The 18261-nt window shown below is 44.5% G+C and overlaps 2 protein-coding genes across 7 annotated transcripts in view; one reads left to right on the top strand and one right to left on the bottom strand.

The window, feature by feature from the left end:
- Nucleotides 1-18261, bottom strand: part of ASTN2 (astrotactin 2) — an 834050-nt gene that overhangs the window by 201869 nt on the left and 613920 nt on the right. The window lies entirely within an intron of this gene.
- On the top strand, nucleotides 1425-17189 carry TRIM32 (tripartite motif containing 32). Of its 4 annotated transcripts, none has more exons than XM_037494590.2 (2): nucleotides 1425-1467; nucleotides 10641-17189. In XM_037494590.2, exon 2 carries the CDS (start codon nucleotides 10721-10723, stop codon nucleotides 12680-12682), a length of 1962 nt encoding a protein of 653 aa, XP_037350487.1. In that variant the 5' UTR covers nucleotides 1425-1467; nucleotides 10641-10720; the 3' UTR covers nucleotides 12683-17189. The 4 variants fall into 4 exon arrangements, with proteins under 4 accessions (XP_037350487.1, XP_037350488.1, XP_054545507.1 ...); XM_037494591.2 differs by having other exon boundaries at nucleotides 10644-17189; XM_054689532.1 differs by lacking the exon at nucleotides 1425-1467 and adding an exon at nucleotides 1697-1746.

An 18261-nucleotide genomic window follows, 5' to 3' on the forward strand; every position in this document is an offset into this window, starting at 1 on the left:
CTGGCCTCCTCTGTAGTCACACCACCCTTGCCCTCGTGTAGACGCAGCTTTCAGCCTAGCTTCTAGGCGCAGGTGTGCACACTTACACATGTGCACACACCCACACTCCAGGTGTCCACAATTAGGCACAACTGCCTTCTGCATTCACAGGATCAAGGCCACAGATGAATACCAAAGGCTGTGGAGTTTAATTTATTTACCCTACACATTAATTAAATGCATTCCACTATATTATATTCAAAATCTCTATTAATCTTCAGTGAAAACCTCATGTCCATTTAGAGAATGTGCAGATAAATTAAACAAGGGTAAGAGAGGTGGGTTCTCAGATGAATCTGGGTTCCAATCTGAGTCTTATGATTACAAACAGGTGATTTTTGCCATCTACCCACCTGCCCATTGATGGCACCTTACCTCACAGGGAGAGCTATGCATGTGATGTATTTACATACAGCCAGACACTACCAACTCAAAGACGGTAGTTTTGCTCGTTATCATTTCTTGTTTTACCATTGTGCAGGGGCACGTATAGAGGTGGATTTCAAGTACAAGCCCATCCTATTTCATCCCCCTTCCTACTCCTCAACTATATTATATGGTGACCTGTAGGAACCAGTGATTGTCCCCAAACTGTCTAAGAGATCACAAGTCCTTGTAATCAGTAGACCAGAAGATCAGCTCCCACCTGGGAAGACTTTACCCTTTCCCAGCTCTTCCTACCAGACCCCACCCCCACCACAGCTAGACCTGGGTTTGGGTTCCTAGGTAGCTTCAATCTGCAGGGACAGGGGCTGCAGAATGTGTCCCCATATTTACCTCTGCTGTCGGCCTCCCAGCTTAGTAGGCATGAGACTCCTTCACAAGAGCAATTTATTCATCCAATAAACTGATCTCTAGGATGCAGAGTGTTCCAGAGAGCGACATGAGGTTCAAAGCACCACCTTTCTAAGCAAGTCCAAGTTCTGTGCCTGGCCAAATGGAAGCTGTATTGTTTCCATCCCATTTCTCAAATGAGAGAGCTGAGCTTCAGAGAGCCTTTCTGCAAGGCACAAGGCTTTCTGGAAGGCAAGGCTTTGTTGAGGACCACTCGTGGAGGGCAAGCTTTAGTGAAGAGGCTAATTGAGCAGATTTAAGTCAGACGGGTTCTAGTTTAGCTCTCTAGTGGCAGAGAGAACTTGAGCTTTCACCTCAGTTTCTTTAACTGTACAGTGGGGCCAGAAAGCTGAATTACGTGTTGTTAATGCCCGCGGGTCCTGAAGCCTACTCAGCCCTACATAGCCCAGGGCGCCAGCAGTCGTGTCCGGCTGACTACAAGTCCCAGCATGCCTCGGGGGGGTGGGGCGCTGCGACCGACAGGCGACTCTGCGAACTGGCGCCCGCCCAGGCGCGCGCGCGGCAGCGCATGCGCAGAAGACGGCGGGCGGGTGGGCTGGCGACTGTGGACGCGTCGGAGCCGCGGGCGGTCAGGTAGGGGGCGGGAAAGAGGGTCGACTACGAGCTACTGCGGCCGGCATAGCGGGCGGTGGCTGCGCGGCAGGTTGCGGGGCTGTGCAGGCGGACAGCGGCCGGTCCGTGCCTGATTGGCAGGGTCCGGGGACCGGATCTGAGGGGCAGGGCCGGGTGGGGGTGGGGCTGTGAGGAAACAGCTCGGGAGGGATTCGGTGGGGCTGAGGAACTCGGAACAGATGCAGCTCGGGGAGGGGAGCGAGGGGCTCTGAGAAGATGAGCCATGCAGCAGCACGGGAGGTATGAGGGAATGTGGGGGACCCCGAGGAAAGACGGGGCGCAGCGTCTGGGAGATGGGAGGGAATCTGAGGGCCCTGCAGGCATCTGAATAAGCAGAATTTCCTGAATATGAAGGAATTGGGGGCCTTGCTGAGATTGGGGTGCAGAACCTTAAGAACTTTAAAGGAATTGGGGTACTCGAGGAAGATCTGCCATTAGAGGGAACAGGGTCTGGGACTATGCTTATTACTAAGGGGGAGGCCATTTCCATATGGAATCCTGGGGGAAACTGCGGGGGTGCCTTCTTGGGGGAATCTTGGGAAGCAGTATCTTGTTAGCAGAAAGAAAGGACCTGGCTAAGGTTTGAGGGCAACACGTGACGGGGAGTGGGTAAAAAAAGGAAGGAGCAAGGTGTGAGGGCTGCAGAGTGCCTGAGGCAACAGAAGGTGGGGGCTTGAATTGAGAGCAGAAATCAGAGGTGTGGGGTTGGGGTGTTAAACTGCCAGGCTAAATTGAAGGCTGCAGAGATTTGGAAACTGGGACTAAAGAATCAATCCCAGAAGGATTTGGGGCACATGAGTGAAGATTTGGTGGGAGTTGCAATTTAGAGCCCCAAAGACTGAAATTCTGTATTGAAGATGCTTGGAAAGAGGATAAGGGGAGTGTGGAATGGTGGGGTGGGGGTGGACTAACTGGACTGTAGAATTAAAGGACTCTGAATATAGTCATGGATTGGTGTCTTGGGGTGCTGAAGGAATTTTCCTGTGGTCTCTGCATAGAAAGCAAAGGAAGGAACCCAAGGACCTCCAAATATCATATGAGCCCTTATGAAGTTTAGCAGAGTTCAGGATTCAGCAACAAAGTCATAACTCCACAGATAGGACTCCTGAAGAAGCCTGACTTGTTAACCAAAGACCCCGAATCATGAGGCAGCCAGACTACTGCCACCAACTCCACATTCTTCCCCTGAGCCTGACGAATGTGGGGTCATTGGTCAAAAGGGGCATAAAGCAGGAAACTCTTCAAGGTCATCCATCTAAGCTCTCCTATCCCTGTTCCTCCAAGCCATAATAGCAGACAGTGTGTGAGATCGCTAGAGGATGAGTGGAACATGATCTCAAGGCTAGATTCTCTCCCTCAGTCATGTAGTAGATTGAATTAATTCAGTACTGTATAAGGTCCGTTACAGCTTGAAGAGGTAGTGACTTTGTGAATGAGGTGTTTGAGCCAGGAGTGTGACAAGAAAAGAGGGACACATATGAGTTGAGCATTTAGCCTTGTGCCAAGTTCTAAAGCTGTGGTTACTAGCCAGGTGTGGTTATGTCCTCTAGGAGCTATATGGCAATGTTTGGAGACATTTTTGGTTGTCACAGTTGGGGTATGGGGTGCTACTGTGCTTCTAGTAGCTAGACACCAAGGATACTGACAGTTTACTGGACATTCCACCCCCCCCCCCCAAATATTATCTGGCCCAAAGTCAATGTCAGCAGTGTCAAAGTTGAGGAAACCTGCTCTAGAGTCAGATAACCTTGATTCACATAACCTGTTCTTGACCTTGTGATCTTGAGTGAGTTACTTCATCTCCCTGTGTATCACTCTTGATCTGAGTCTTAGCCCATTCCCTTCTAATGAAATAATTGCTCACTGAATATTAAATTGAACTCTAAAGGGGGTCAGTCTGTCTCACATAGGGAGTAGGCCTGTGTTTTGTCCTTGCTTCCCTCAGACAAGGAAGAGGGGTAAAGAGGAGGAGGAGCTTGGCGTTACCAGACCGGATGAGGTACAAAGGAGCTAGTAGGTGAGGGATGGAGGCCACTGACCTGGGGGAAAACAAAAACAAAAACAAAGCACTTCATAGCAGGGATTGAGGCTGAAGGCATTCATATTCCGGATAGTAACTCCTGTCCTGAATTATCACTTTTGTGGCTTCTTTCCCCCCGGGACAGAATAAAGCCAACTGACTTTAGCTGGAATATCTTCACACACCCCTAATGAAAATACGTACTGGAATTGAATCAGTCTGGCAATCAGAGACTTGAAGTCCAAAATCCTTCCTCTGCTGCAGATTTACTTGGTGATCTTGGACAAGCACGTGCTTTTATCAACTTCACTCTATTAAAAATGTGAATAGCTACATCTCCGAGTGTTTATTATGTACGTGATATCAGTTAATCCTGGGTTGCCAGTCGAGCCTGTGAACAATCTAGGAATTATTCCCAGTTTACTGATGAGAAAACTAATAGATTAAATGATTTATCCATGGCTATGTAGTGAGTGGCACAGTGGGGATGTGAGTCCAGGTCTGTGACTCCTGAGTTACACTTTAAGTTTTTTTAGACTTTTCCAACACTCAAGAGCACATACTTCTGTGTCTGAAGAGCCCTTGAAGTGGATCATTGTCCATATATTAAGGTGCTGCCCCTGTGACACTTCCTCCACTGCTTCCTCCTGGTAAAACAGATTTAAAACATCAATCCTAGACTGCCACAGCCAGACTGCCAAGAGGGAGTGGTAACCTCACCAATGAGTGAGCTGTAACACCCTTTGAGTCTGTGGTTTTATGGCTGGGAGGTATCACACCTAGATTTGAATTTCAGTTCCATTATTTATTTACCAGCTTTGAGGCCTTGGACAGCTTGCTTTTCTCTGAGCCTTGATTTTCTTATTTACAAAGAAAATTCTTATTCTACAACACATACTTCACACAGTTTTTTTGAGAATAAGAGATAATGAATAAAAGGTGCCTAATATTCAGTAAATGATAGTTTTATGAGAGGTTGCAATTATGAGATGAAGGCAGTGCTAGAAAGGAACTGAATATTGCTTTGTCAGATTTCAGTGGCCCAAAGCAGTCTCCTCTAGTCTCCCCCAAATCCCCATCCTTTCCTGCCTTTCCCAGGACCTGCTTCCTGATCCTTTAGTCAAAGTCACACAATTAAATGAACTCATGCTCTGTGCAGAGAAAGGAACTGGAGCAGAGCTGAGTGAGATGAGTTGGAGGTCCAGAGAAAAGACTGTTGATTTCCCCCTTGTCCTGTATTCTTTGAGTCACATTGGCAGCATTGTGTTAGCCAAATGTTTGTGGAAAAGTCAAGGGAACCTTTCTAGGCCCCTAGAACTAGGCCCCTAGTTTTAGAGGCAAGTGCTTTCCCAGCAAACTATTTTCGATATTTTATTCACATATCATTACCCTTGCCATAATTTAGCTTAAGTTTACTTTCCCACAAACTTTTTCCTTTTGGGTATTTTTTATCCCACGCTGGTACAGCTTTGGAGCCTGTGTTTCCCTATAAGCCCCCTTGGCTTGTTGAGTTTCTCTTAGCTCTTGCCTTTAATGCCCTGAGTAATTTAAACTTCAGAATCCTGTCCCACAAACAGGATGGGGTGAGTGGTGGGCATCTCACTGACTTTCTTAAAATCAGATCCTGGTGGTTACTCCCTGAGAATGGCCTTTGGTTGGTGGTGCCAGTATAGTTATGTACTTGGTTAGCATTCCATTCAGATGCAGAAGGGCTAAACACAGTTGAGAAAGCTATCATGAAAGGAAATGTGATAAGCCTTGCAAAAACCCCATCAAGCCAGTGGAATGTGTCAGCAGGAGGATGAACTTTTATGTCTTGTGAAAGGAAATAGGCTATTTTATGTTTTCTAGTTTTTATGGGAAGAGCCATGTTTATATTTGTTTTTGCTCAGAATTATATCCAGTGTTTAAATGGGACTGGACTCACAGTAGGTGGTTTGTTTAATTGCTTAAATTTCTCTAGTTTGGCCTAAGCCCCCAAAGTACTAACTGAGGTACAAGAAATAGAGACATCTAGAGAAGTATCCCATGGTAGGGGCTCAGGCACTGGAGGGATATCTGAAACCTTGGATCATCGCTACTCCTTTGGTTCTAAGATCAGGTCAGACAATCCCTAGGGAAGGATACATGTCTGATGCCTTGGGGACAGTCTGCCTGCTGAGCAGGACCAGTTCATTCCTCTTAGGGGCTGGGTGGTGGCTGCCACTACCAATGCTGCTGCTGCTGAAAATGTATTTACTGCACAGCTGATTGTATGCCATGCCTGGCACTAAACTGAGTGCTTCATACGTATAATCCCATTTAATCTTTACAATAACATTATGAGGGGATACAATTTTAAAGCCCTTTTTCTTAGATAAACTGAAAACTAAAGAGATTAACTGACATGCCCATGTTGCCACAGGAAATGGTAGAGCTGGGATTCAAATACAGGAAGCCTGATTTCTGAGCTCACTTGCTTAATCTATATAATACTGACACCCCCATTTCTTATTTTTCAGTTCTGCTTCTCCCTGTGATGTGTGAGATCTTGACTTCTGCTCCTGATCTCAGTTTACTCTTTGAGTTCACTACTAATTCTAGCACTCCATAGCTATTCCTTTATAGAAGGAATTATAGCAGCTTATTTTCTGGGCAAGTTGTGAGTTCATCTGCCATCATTTTCTAATGTGGATGTCTAGTGTCCTCAATCAGATTCCTTCAGAATTGACTGAACCTTTTATGTACCTTTATATGCCATGAAAGGAAAGCGTCATGGTCTCTTCAAAATAGTTTGTAAACAAAATGCTTTGTCAACATCAGTACTAGTTGTTATTGCTAGTATTATTCCTGGTTTTACTAAAGTGATGCAACTTAGCATTCTTTTATTGCATTCCTACCTTAGTTTTCAGGCTAAGTACTTTGTAGACATTTTCCCTAGATACCACAGTAGCCATTTTATAAGGTAAGAAAAGAGTGTAATAAGGCTAAATGCCTTGCTTGCTCTGCCACAACTTATCAATGCCAGTACCTATTTGATCTCTCACTTCAAGGTTCATGGGTTTCTTGTTTGTCTTTTGCTTTTTTCTGCTGTCATGGTTATTTATATCATGGATTGGGGAAGCAGCTAAATCAGGCGGGGTATGTGTAATTATAGAAATTTCCCAAGTCTTGGGGCAGTCGCAGCACAACTTGAGGAATAAATTCTCATCTGGAGCTGAAGAGCTGGGCTAGTATCAATATGGTATTAATACTGCATTTTTAATCGTGAGCTCAAAGGAGTTGGGGGGAAAGTGTGGGTAAGTTAGATATGGTGAGGGGTCAAGAGTTGACAGTACAAAGTGCACAACAGGGAACATGGTCAATATATGCTAGCAGGCAGGATTGTAATTAGCCTGGGAAGGGTTCTTATTAGTTTTAGAGTTTAACTGGCAAAAAATTGGCAGCTAAGTGAAAGATCTGGGAAGAGGGTAAGATAGTTCCTTCTGCCTGGCTAGTCTTTTCAGGGAAACTGAGTTTGAATGAACCTTCTACCTGAATCACTCACAGTACTGTCCAGCCTTGTGTATAGAGGAGAGGGGCTTTATATCAGACGAGGATCCTGCTTGGAGCGGTGTTCTCAGGTCATGGTTGGGGTAGACATGGTTCACGCTCTTTCCATGCCTGATGCTATAGGAGGGACTCAAGTTCCCTGGCAAAGCATGACAAGTTCAGGAATCATTGACATTCTCTTCTGCCTCAGAGAGCCTCATGAAGTTGCACATAGCTGAAATAATTTGGGGGATGGATGTGAGCACAGTATATTTCTTTTTCGAAGTAGTTGACTTAGATAGGGAGGGAGGAAGCTTTTTAATTAAAGGAGGAGTGGTATGATATTCCAGAAAGCTGGGGAAAGAATCTGCTGGTACTTTTACAAGTTGGCAGACTTGTTTAATTAGCTGATATGCAGTGCCAGCTCTGGGAAGAACAGATGTCCCTATGCATTGTAAGGTAACATGCTCTGGATCCAAACACCAAATGTTGCCCTCAGTCTGTTGTCCCAGATGATGGCAGAGATAACTTAAGCTGTTGGTGTAGATGAGAAGGCTTGCCTAAATCATGAGTTGAGGATTCTATCAGTATTCTGTACAATTGCTGCCAGACTCATGGCATTTAAAGATTCAGCATTTATAGTTTCAGATACTCACACGGGACCACAAGGCTTCATGATACGTGGTAATTGATAATTGTGTTGAGGCATAGATTTGAGTCATAATATGCTGCAAGGCTAGTGTGTAGGAGTGGGTCATTCAACTTAATAAATCAATCCAGCCCATTCTATCACAGCTTGTACAGATAATTACATGCTACAAGGCAGCATTTCGTGAGTAAGGTTTAGAGAACCCTCATTAGTAAGTGTAATAGGACAGTTAAAAAAAAAAGCTGGAGGCCTCCCTGGTGCCTAGGGGTTAAGTCTCAGCGCTATTACCTCTAGGGCTTGGGTTCCATCCCAGCTGGGAGCTGACCCACATGGCATAGCAGACCTCTCCTGCCTTGCTCACTGCTCCCCTTAGCAGTGTGATTCAGTAGATCTACCTGTTCTGCTCCCCACTCTGTCTATGGTGAATTCTCTCACCCCCCCATACCTCTGGTCTACACCACAGTCCTTCTATGAAGAATAAAAGAAAAAAAAAAAAAAGCTGGAAATAATGCTGGGTTAAAAAAAAGTTAGATAGTTGTTTTGCAGCTTTTCATCCCGTTTGAACTGAGTGACTTGTGCCAGATTTTCTGAGCCTTAGTTTCCTCGTCTGTAAAAATAAGATAACATAAATAGTACCTACTTCATAGTGTCATTATCAAGGTTAAATGAGGTTACGTTTATGAAGCATGCAGCACATAGTAGGTACTAGATGTATGCTATTTCCCTTCCAGTAGATGGGAAGTGGGATTTCTGGGAGGTAGAATTGACTTCATGGAATATTTGGCTGACTACAATGCAAGGCTAAGTATGGGGGGATGTTTTAATATATCTTTGCACTGACTCCCCCTTTTCAGTATTCATAGAGAAAGAGTTGATGACATTTGCAAGGCTTTTCCAGTCTGCTGCATTGTCCTTAGACCAACCTAACCTGCCCTAGACCTTCTTGATGATTGTCTGCATATCACAAGACTGCACAGGTGCAGCGGCAGGATTTGCATTTAAGAAGGGCTGAATTTATCCATATGGCTCACCTTGCAGATCTAGTCATTCTAATTTGGGGTACAAGCTGACAAGGACAGAAGGCAAAAGATCACTGAGCACTTGGTGGTTCTACTTCATGAGCATTTGTGGCTCAAGAAGCATGGGGGGAGTGTTCATAGCACATACAGCAAGGCTGTTCCAGGTCAAAAATAAACTATTTTCTTAAGGCACCACCATTTTTTCAGTTATCCAGGCTTGAGACTGGCTTTCCTATCTTCTTCACTTTACCCTAATATACTAAGCCTAGAAATCTTAGTGATTGTGCCTCTAGAAGTGCTCAAACGCACCCTTCCATTACTACCACCTGCTCCCTAGTTCAGGCTTCCCATTGGCTCCCCCAGGCAATTTTGCAGTGCTTTCCAAACTAGTTTCTCTGCCTTTCCCCTACTTCATTCAGCCTTTAATCACATCAGTTCCCTGCTCCACAAAATGTATTGCTTCACTGTGCCCATCACAATGAAGTTCAGAGGTCTCATTTTGGCTCTCAAGACTTCTAATAATCATTTTCCCACTTACCTTTCCATATCAATTACTCTAATTTCCCCATGAGCTCATAATTTTAATCTAAGAATGACAGAAAAGAGAACCAAAATTTATTTACGACTTTTTTGAGGCTGAGCCAAATCTTAGCATTATATACATATATTATCTCATTTAATCATTCCATTGACCTTGCGAAGGAAGTATTCTCATTTTACAAATGAGGGAACAAACCCACAACCCCGATGTTCTCTGTTCTCCTAGTACACTGAAGTTGCTATCCTTTCCCTGGCTTTCTAACTCTTGTTCAGATTATGCCCTTTGCCTGCTCCTCCCTTTCCCCCCTCTCCATATATCTGGGCACCTGAGCCCTTATCAAATGCTGTCCTATCTCAGAAAATTCTGTTCCCTTCAAGTTAAAGTGAATCCCTCATAGCCTCCATCAAACTTAGTTTACATCTCATTTATGATACTACCTTCTGCCTTGGTTATGATTTACCTACATGTCTTGCCTCCTTTCCTAAAGTTTGAGCATTTGAAGAATAGGGTTTATGTCCAGAAAACCTTAGTATCTATCACATTACATGGTACCTGTCTTAGGTGGATGGAGGAGTACATAGGAGAGATGAACGGAAAATACATATATTTTCTGATCTAATATTTTACTGATTGCCTAAAACTAATCATTATAATTTTCTATTTCTCTGGATGATCCGAGGGCCCCCAAACATGAAATGATGTGGCGCGTGCACGTGCACACACACAAACACACACACACACACACACACACACGCCTCCCTACTTTGCTCACAGTTTTCTTCTCTTAAAATGCCTTTGTCATTGTCTTGTTTCTTTCAAAACATCTCAGGAGTGGCAGCTGCTTCTGGGATGCCTTGCCCAGTTCCTCTAGGCAGAATCCTCTACTCTATCCACATGCTCCTGTGGAACTTTGTGTGTAATCCTTTCCTGTACATAATTTTCTATGCTTTCTCCTAATATAGATTGAGTTGCAGGTTTCACAGAATATACAATAAATCATCTGCTTTTATTAAACACATTACCTACCAGGTGGCAATACTAAGTGTATCATAATCATGTTACTAACCCTTCCATAAATTGATAAGGTAGACACCATTATTAATTCTGCCTTATAGCTAGGTGATGCTTTTTGCAGATAGCTGAGCTTTGGAGAGTTTAGGTTACCTCCTTAGAAGTAACACCACTAAGGCATATTCAAAGAATCTGAATGCTTTTCTACTATGCAGTGCCTTGTCTGCTTTGTTTCCTGGTGTGCCACCATCACCTAGCAGAGTCAAGTTCAATCAGAGTTGTGAAATAAGCCAATGAGTGAGTGTTGACGGCTATTATTTAAGTATTTCTGAAGTAAATTAATTCATACAGGCAACAGAATAATGACTTCTTTTTTCTCTTCAGCAGGACTTGGCCCTTCAGAGCATGAATGCTGAGCTGTTTAGTTCTGGGCTGTGCTAGTAGGACCCCTCAAAGGAAGAGCAATGGCTGCTGCAGCAGCTTCTCACCTGAACCTGGATGCCCTCCGGGAAGTGTTGGAGTGCCCCATCTGCATGGAGTCCTTCACAGAGGAGCAGCTGCGGCCCAAGCTCCTGCACTGTGGCCATACCATTTGCCGCCAGTGCCTGGAGAAGCTTCTGGCTAGTAGCATCAATGGGGTCCGCTGTCCCTTTTGCAGCAAGATTACCCGCATTACCAGCCTGACACAGCTAACAGACAACCTGACAGTGCTGAAGATCATTGACACAGCTGGGCTCAGCGAGGCTGTGGGGCTGCTCATGTGCCGGGCCTGTGGGCGGCGGCTGCCCCGGCAATTCTGCCGGAGCTGTGGCATGGTGTTATGTGAGCCCTGCCGGGAGGTAGACCACCAGCCTCCTGGCCACTGTACACTCCCTGTCAAAGAAGCAGCTGAGGAGCGGCGCCGTGACTTTGGAGAGAAGTTGGCCCGTCTGCGGGAGCTTATGGAGGAGTTGCAGCGGAGGAAGGCAGCCTTGGAAGGTATCTCCAAGGACCTTCAGGCCAGGTATAAAGCAGTGCTCCAGGAATATGGCCATGAGGAGCGCAGGGTCCAGGAGGAGCTGGCCCGCTCTCGAAAGTTCTTCACAGGCTCTCTGGCAGAGGCTGAGAAGTGCAATAGTCAAATGGTAGAGGAGCAGAGTTACCTGCTTAATATTGCAGAGGTGCAGGCTGTCTCTCGCTGTGACTACTTCCTGGCCAAGATCAAGCAGGCAGATGTGGCACTACTGGAGGAGACAGCTGATGAGGAGGAGCCAGAGCTCACCGCCAGCCTGCCCCGTGAGCTCATCCTACAGGATGTGGAGCTCCTTAAGGTTGGCCATGTTGGCCCCCTCCAAATTGGGCAGGCTGTTAAGAAGCCCCGGACAGTCAACATGGAAGATTCCTGGGCCATGGAGGCCGCAGCTTCTGCTGCCTCTTCCTCTGTTACCTTTAGAGAGATGGACGTGAGCCCCGAGGAAGTGGCTGCCAGTCCAAGGGCCTCACCTGTTAAGCAGCGGGGTTGTGAGACAGCCACCAATATCCAGCAGTGCCTCTTTCTCAAGAAGATGGGGGCCAAAGGCAGCACTCCAGGCATGTTCAACCTTCCAGTGAGTCTCTACGTGACTGGTCAAGGCGAAGTTCTGGTTGCTGACCGTGGCAACTACCGTATACAAGTCTTTACCCGCAAAGGCTTTTTGAAGGAGATCCGTCGCAGCCCCAGCGGCATTGATAGCTTTGTGCTGAGCTTCCTTGGAGCTGATTTGCCTAATCTCACACCTCTCTCAGTGGCCATGAACTGCCACGGGCTGATTGGTGTGACTGACAGCTATGATAACTCCCTCAAGGTGTATACCTTGGATGGCCACTGCGTGGCCTGTCACAGGAGCCAGCTGAGCAAACCCTGGGGCATCACGGCCCTTCCATCCGGCCAGTTCGTGGTAACTGATGTGGAAGGTGGAAAGCTCTGGTGCTTCACTGTTGACCGAGGAGCAGGGGTGGTCAAATCCAGCTGCCTCTGCAGTGCTGTGCGGCCCAAGTTTGTCACCTGTGATGCTGAGGGCACTGTCTACTTCACCCAGGGCCTGGGCCTCAATCTGGAAAATCGGCAGAATGAGCACCACCTGGAGGGTGGCTTTTCTATTGGCTCCGTGGGTCCTGACGGGCAGCTGGGTCGCCAGATTAGCCACTTCTTCTCAGAGAATGAGGATTTCCGCTGCATCGCCGGCATGTGTGTGGATGCTCGAGGTGATCTCATCGTGGCTGATAGTAGTCGCAAGGAAATTCTCCACTTTCCTAAGGGTGGGGGCTACAGCGTCCTTATCCGAGAGGGGCTTACCTGTCCTGTGGGCATTGCCCTCACTCCTAAGGGGCAGCTGTTGGTCTTGGATTGTTGGGATCATTGCATAAAGATTTACACCTACCATCTGAGAAGATACTCTACCCCATAAGGCAGGAGAAATGCCCATACCTCTGCCAACTTTCCTCTCCTTGTTCCTTGGGTGTTGATGGTACTATAGAGTAGACTCAGCCTGTGTCCTATTTCTATTGGCTTCTTTGGAAAATTTCTTTTAGTGCTTTTTATTTGCATTATTTTCCTCTTGAATTTAGAGCTTTAATAGATGCAGTACCCCAAATAGTACACATGATGGGATTAGCTGGTTTGATTAGAACTTAGGCGCTTCCAAGTCTTCAGTGGTTTTTGCTGTGGTATTTGAAGTTTGCCCTTGTATTGAATCCATGTTCATTTTCCTCTCTTGGCTTTGATAACCCTGTCATTTTCCTCCTATATATTTCCTACTATGCTTCATCTGAGACACTTTCTCTTCTGCTCTGCTGCATTCAGTGTGCAGGCCCCAGCATGCATCTTCTCCACCTTTCACTGAGTTTCAGTCATTGTATTCCTGTGGCATGATGTCACAGATCTGATCCCCTAGCCTGTGTAACAGCTCATTCACTTGGTGCCAGTAGGTGACAGTCCCGTCCAGAGACAGAACCTTTCAGCCCTGAGGGTTTTGTACCTTCTTGGATTGTTCTCTAAATGCAGATACGACAGAGAATGGATTGACCCTAGATGATGGGTGTTGAAGCCTTTAGTCTAGAAATTGCTTGCCTTTTGAAGGAGCATGTGGATTGGAATTACACCAAAGGAGGAAGATGGGAACAAACAAACATAAATGCTCACAAGTCAGCGCACACTCTTGGATAGTGTTCAGGGCTCATCATTTTTCATGCTGTCTCTCCCCACTGACCTGTGCTAAGAGTTGTCTAAAGAACTGCATAGCACAGGCCAGGGGAAACAAGCTGGGGAGGTGGACACACCTAATTTTCATTACTAAAACAAAACTGTTGGATCCTTATTCTGTATTTTTCCCAAGTGAGTACATAATTCTTGGTTTTGGAGTTTATTTCCATCTCTGTCAAACATTAAATAATTGGTAACTATTTCTTCATCACTGGTGTTCATGCATTTTCATTAAATGTGGGACTTGGGGAGGGTAAGTTGTACTATGCTGTTTTGCTTCCCTGTCTGACACTGCCGGCTTTGAGGGCATTTAGGATCTACCCAGGTCAAAATTCTGCGTTAAGCACCATTACGTAAAGATAATCCAAATCTCATTCCCACATACATGTATATAGAATCAGCCCCCAAGGTTTAGAGTCATCAAACACTCCATTCTAAATTGAGCCTCTACCATTTGTTTTATCCTTATAATTACAATTTGTAAAAGGAAGACACTTTGTTTAAGACCAGAAGTGGGTGAGGAAACTTTTGACAAGGTTCCTGAGGCTTTCGTGTTTGCTAAATAACATATCTTTCTCTTTAGGTACAGGGCTGATAGCAGGCCAAACAGCTATTACCTTGCTTTCATGGAAACAAAATTTACTAACCTTAGCTACTCAAAATTGTTTTTTTTTTGTGTGTGTGTGTGTATGGTGGCATTATTTTTTTGGCTTCTGTCGTGATAGCTGCCAAAGGATAGAAAACGAGATAATTAAAGTGATGCTGAACTGGTTTGTCTTGTGTTTTTCACCTGCAGAAAGCCCCAGGTTCTGATTATGAAATTGCATCTGATTTTCAAAGATTGCATAATTGAGAGGAAATTGATCCAATTAAAAGTGCATCACAAATGACTCCACTAGTGGTTATAACCACTTTGTCTCTGGCGGCACCTGGCAGCAAGAGATCTGTCTTTGCTGTCAGTGGGGGACTTGCTGAGGCACTAGCAGTGGCTGAGGCCCTTGGCGCATGGTGCACAGCACGGACATGAATCTAATATTGTGGGCTGGCTTCAGTTAAATGAGGCCAGTAATCTAGCTTCTGGTAATCTGGGAAAGGGAAGTATTGCTGATTGGCCTTCAGCATGTAGGACTTCACCATCTCCGACTCACGCATGCCTTTGCCCTCAAGTACAGCAAGTATTTGCTGGCTCAAAGTGGAAATATGTGCGGTCTGAATGTTTTTGTTTCTTTGATGTGGATATATTAGGCTGTGCTTAGTACAGTCAATTTTCAGTTATCTACCATGTTGATTAAATTGCTTATATGGCCCCAAGAAACAAATTTGCTCAATTAGAGCATTTTTTTTTTTTTTTTTTTTTTAAGCAGCAGCGCCCTTATTCAAATAGTTCTACATGGAATTGTATCATGTAAAATATATCAAAGGGTAGCTGCTGTGGTTGAAGCAGGTTTGTGGGCCTGGAGAACAGACTTTATCTCCCACTTAGCCTCCTGTGTACTATTGCAAAATTCTTAGAAATCTGTGGAACACTTCCAAAATCCATGGAACGGTTGCTTATTAGCCATGTGGCATTCAACAAGTATCATTTAGCCCTTCCTTTTTCAAAAGTGATGAAAATAATCCCTTCCTCCAGGAAGTGTGTTAGGTATGAGATCACAGATGTGAAAATACTCCAGTTCGGTTCCTGGCATACTCAGTAAGTGATGGCTATTCTTTTATTAAGCTGTTCAAAAGAGTGACATAAGGCCGACCAACCACGCCAAATACCTCCCCTCTTGCCTATTTGACAGGTTCCTTTTTTTTTGGCATCCAAAGCCATTCTCAGGCATCTCAATCTCCAAATAAAGCTGATCACCTGTTCCTTTTTACTCTTGCGCTACCTATTTCATGCTTCAGTTGCATAAATCACTGCATTGCAGTTGTTTATGCATGGATCTGTGCTTAGTGAAGGCTAACTTTAACCTCTAGTTATGAGTGCATTAGCTGGTTCCTAACCCAGAGTGTACCTTCAGTTATTTAGTTGTCTGTGATCTGATGGACTTGATGGTGAAGGTAGGTCCTCCAATAACCTGAATCCTCCCAACACAGCCCCCTCACATTGATTAAAAAGGTATTCTCAAGCAAGCTCTTATATAAAATACTAAAGGCAAAAAAATCTTACAGGTTAGTTGAGCCCCTTTATCATCCGGAGTAATTATATGCAATTTAAGGTTTTGGAGCAGTGATTTAATATTGAGTACCTACTGGGGCCAGGCAGCCTGCCAGATGTTCAGAAGTGAAAATTTTAATGATAACTCATACTAATGTATTGGCATGTATAAATTCTCATAAATTATTCAGTCTTTTCCACCTGAAGTACTGAAAATCTAATGTTTTCGTGCCCTGGACTTCCTCAGAGACCCTGTTATAGGCAGGGTCTGACTGGCTGTGAGGGTCAGTCCCCAGGTACTCTCCAGCCTGAGTTAGTCCACAGAGAGACACTCCATTATTCCAATCAGTAGGATAAACTTGGCTTGAGTCTTACGGTGGTCCCATGGGGAAGGCAAGTAGTGCTTAAGTAGTTGTACTTTTAATCTAGTACAAATTAATGGCCTCTTGCCAGTGAAGTGTTACCTAGCTCTGTAGGAGGGAAATGAAAGGCAGAGCCTAGTAGGAAGCTCATGGCTCTACCTTGCACCTGACTAGGCTGCTGATTTGTACTCAGAATGTGCATTCCCACAGAGGATCTCCAAAATAATTACAGATATGAGACAGCAGATGCCTGCATGAATTTTACAAGCAGGGCAGTAGGTAGAAGGCCGTTTAGCAAAATACACACTTAGACCTATGGCTTTGTCTTGGCAATATCATTAATATTCCTGATCCCCTGCCTAAGTCTCAAGTTAGGGAGGCAGCTCTGGGATTGGCTATGTATTCTGTTGGGAAGGTCACTAGACTTGGTCTGGGTCTGAATCACAGCAAGCTATGTGGACTCAGGTGGTCACCATATCTCTACATCTCTACTTTGCCTATTTATGAAAGGAGGTTGGACTAGAACAGTAATGTTCCTATTGCTCTATGATTTTAATGAAATTTTTAACCAACTGGAATTGTGGTCAGGTTTTCTCCCAGTGTTTTGCATAAGTCTTGCCATTATTCACATTAGAGTAGCAGAAAGAACGTGCATTTCATAATCACCCCTACCTTGGTGACCTTGGTCACTTACTCCAGCTATTGTCACTCTGCTGAGCTAGCTAACTCATCTGGTTAGAGGAATTGGCAATTTATGTTTTGGTTGTGAAAATTAAAAGATATTAATGGGATGGTATGTGTAAAAGTACCTAACTCAAAAACTCAGGTGCTCAGAAAATGTGACTTCTGTTGTAGGGTGGCAAAGGCTTCTTCTTGTGATCTGATGCCAGTTTTCCAGTTTCCCCAGTTAACCTGGAGGAATTTCAGAACTGTGTTGGCGATGTACCAGCATTGCTCAGCTCCTTAATTAAAAAAACTTTTGGAGGGAGAGTGGGCTGGAGGATCAGAGAGAAAACTCATTCACAGCAATGTGTCCTGCTAGAAAAACTTCACATAAAACCCAAAGATTAATTATTTGATTAAAGTAATTAGGATAGCTTCTTCATTCTCTTTGAACAGTTAAATAGAATCAAGATTGTGTGTATGTGTATCCCATATCACAGAGACATGCATATTTAGCTATTCCTATAGTTGACTCACAAGTTTTTTTTTTTTTTTTTTTTCCCTCCAGGTCAACATTCATTAACTCAAATAATTACAAAACTTACCTTCTCCAACAGTGAGATTTATAGGTTAATACAGTATAGAGTGGTTAAAACTTGTTTTAGTTTCATAATAGCATAAAATTTGGACTTTGTAAGCATGGGGGTAGGGAGCGGGGGCTGAATTCAGTCCTAGTTTCCCTTACTTACTCTATGACCCCCGAGTCAGTTAACCTCTCAGCCTCAGTTTCCTCATCAGTAATAAAATGATACTTTTTAACTGCATTATTCTGAAGAAATGATGTCTGTGAAAGCAAATTTCATAAATCTGTGGCAGTGGATATTTTTAAATTATAGTAAATTAACTATTTGAAGGTTATCTTTTTGTGATAGAAGAATATGAAACTGGTGAGGGAAACATTTCCCCAAGAGCAAAATATTTACTAACCTAAAATCTTGATTGAGAACTTGGAGAATGGGTGTGTAAGTCAAACGCATGTTTTTCCTCTACAATTAAACCCATAATTTGACCAAATTAGAAATCCAAAATTTACTGAAAGAATTTATACAATGGGGCCTCCCCTGGTGGCGCAGGCTGTTGAATGCTGTGCTGCGAAGCAGTCCGCAGCCTCTGCAGCACCTGTTCGATCCCAGCCGGCCAGTGAGGGTCCCACATGGCGCAGCAGACCTCTCCTGTCTCGCCCGCTGCTCCCCTCGGCAGTGTATTTCAGTCAGTCTGCCTGTTCTGTTCCCTGCTCTGTCTCTGGTGAATCCTGTCACCCTCCTGCGCATCTGGCCTGTACCCCAGGTCTTGTAAACATAAATCTTTAAAAAAAAAAAATTATACAACAGCAACAGAGATAAAAGGAGAAAAGGTTGCTGATTAGTATTTGCAGCTCTACAACCTGGTTTCTGATTTAAATTTTAGCATCAGCTGACATGTGCCAATTATCAGAAGTTCACAACCTTAACACTGAGGGTCAAATTAAGAGTTACATGGGGGAATTCTGCTAAATTTAAACAAGATATTCCCTGTAATATGGGAGGAGTTAACATTTCCTCAGTAAGGAAGCCA

The sequence above is a fragment of the Talpa occidentalis genome, unplaced genomic scaffold (assembly GCF_014898055.3).
Source record: "Talpa occidentalis isolate TD23 unplaced genomic scaffold, MPIMG_talOcc4v2.1 talOcc4.7, whole genome shotgun sequence".
Taxonomy (NCBI): domain Eukaryota; kingdom Metazoa; phylum Chordata; class Mammalia; order Eulipotyphla; family Talpidae; genus Talpa; species Talpa occidentalis.

What these genes read in the sequence shown, in the direction of transcription:
- TRIM32 (XM_037494590.2), top strand. Translation starts at nt 10,721, where the DNA reads ATGGCTGCTGCAGCAGCTTCTCACCTGAACCTGGATGCCCTCCGGGAA.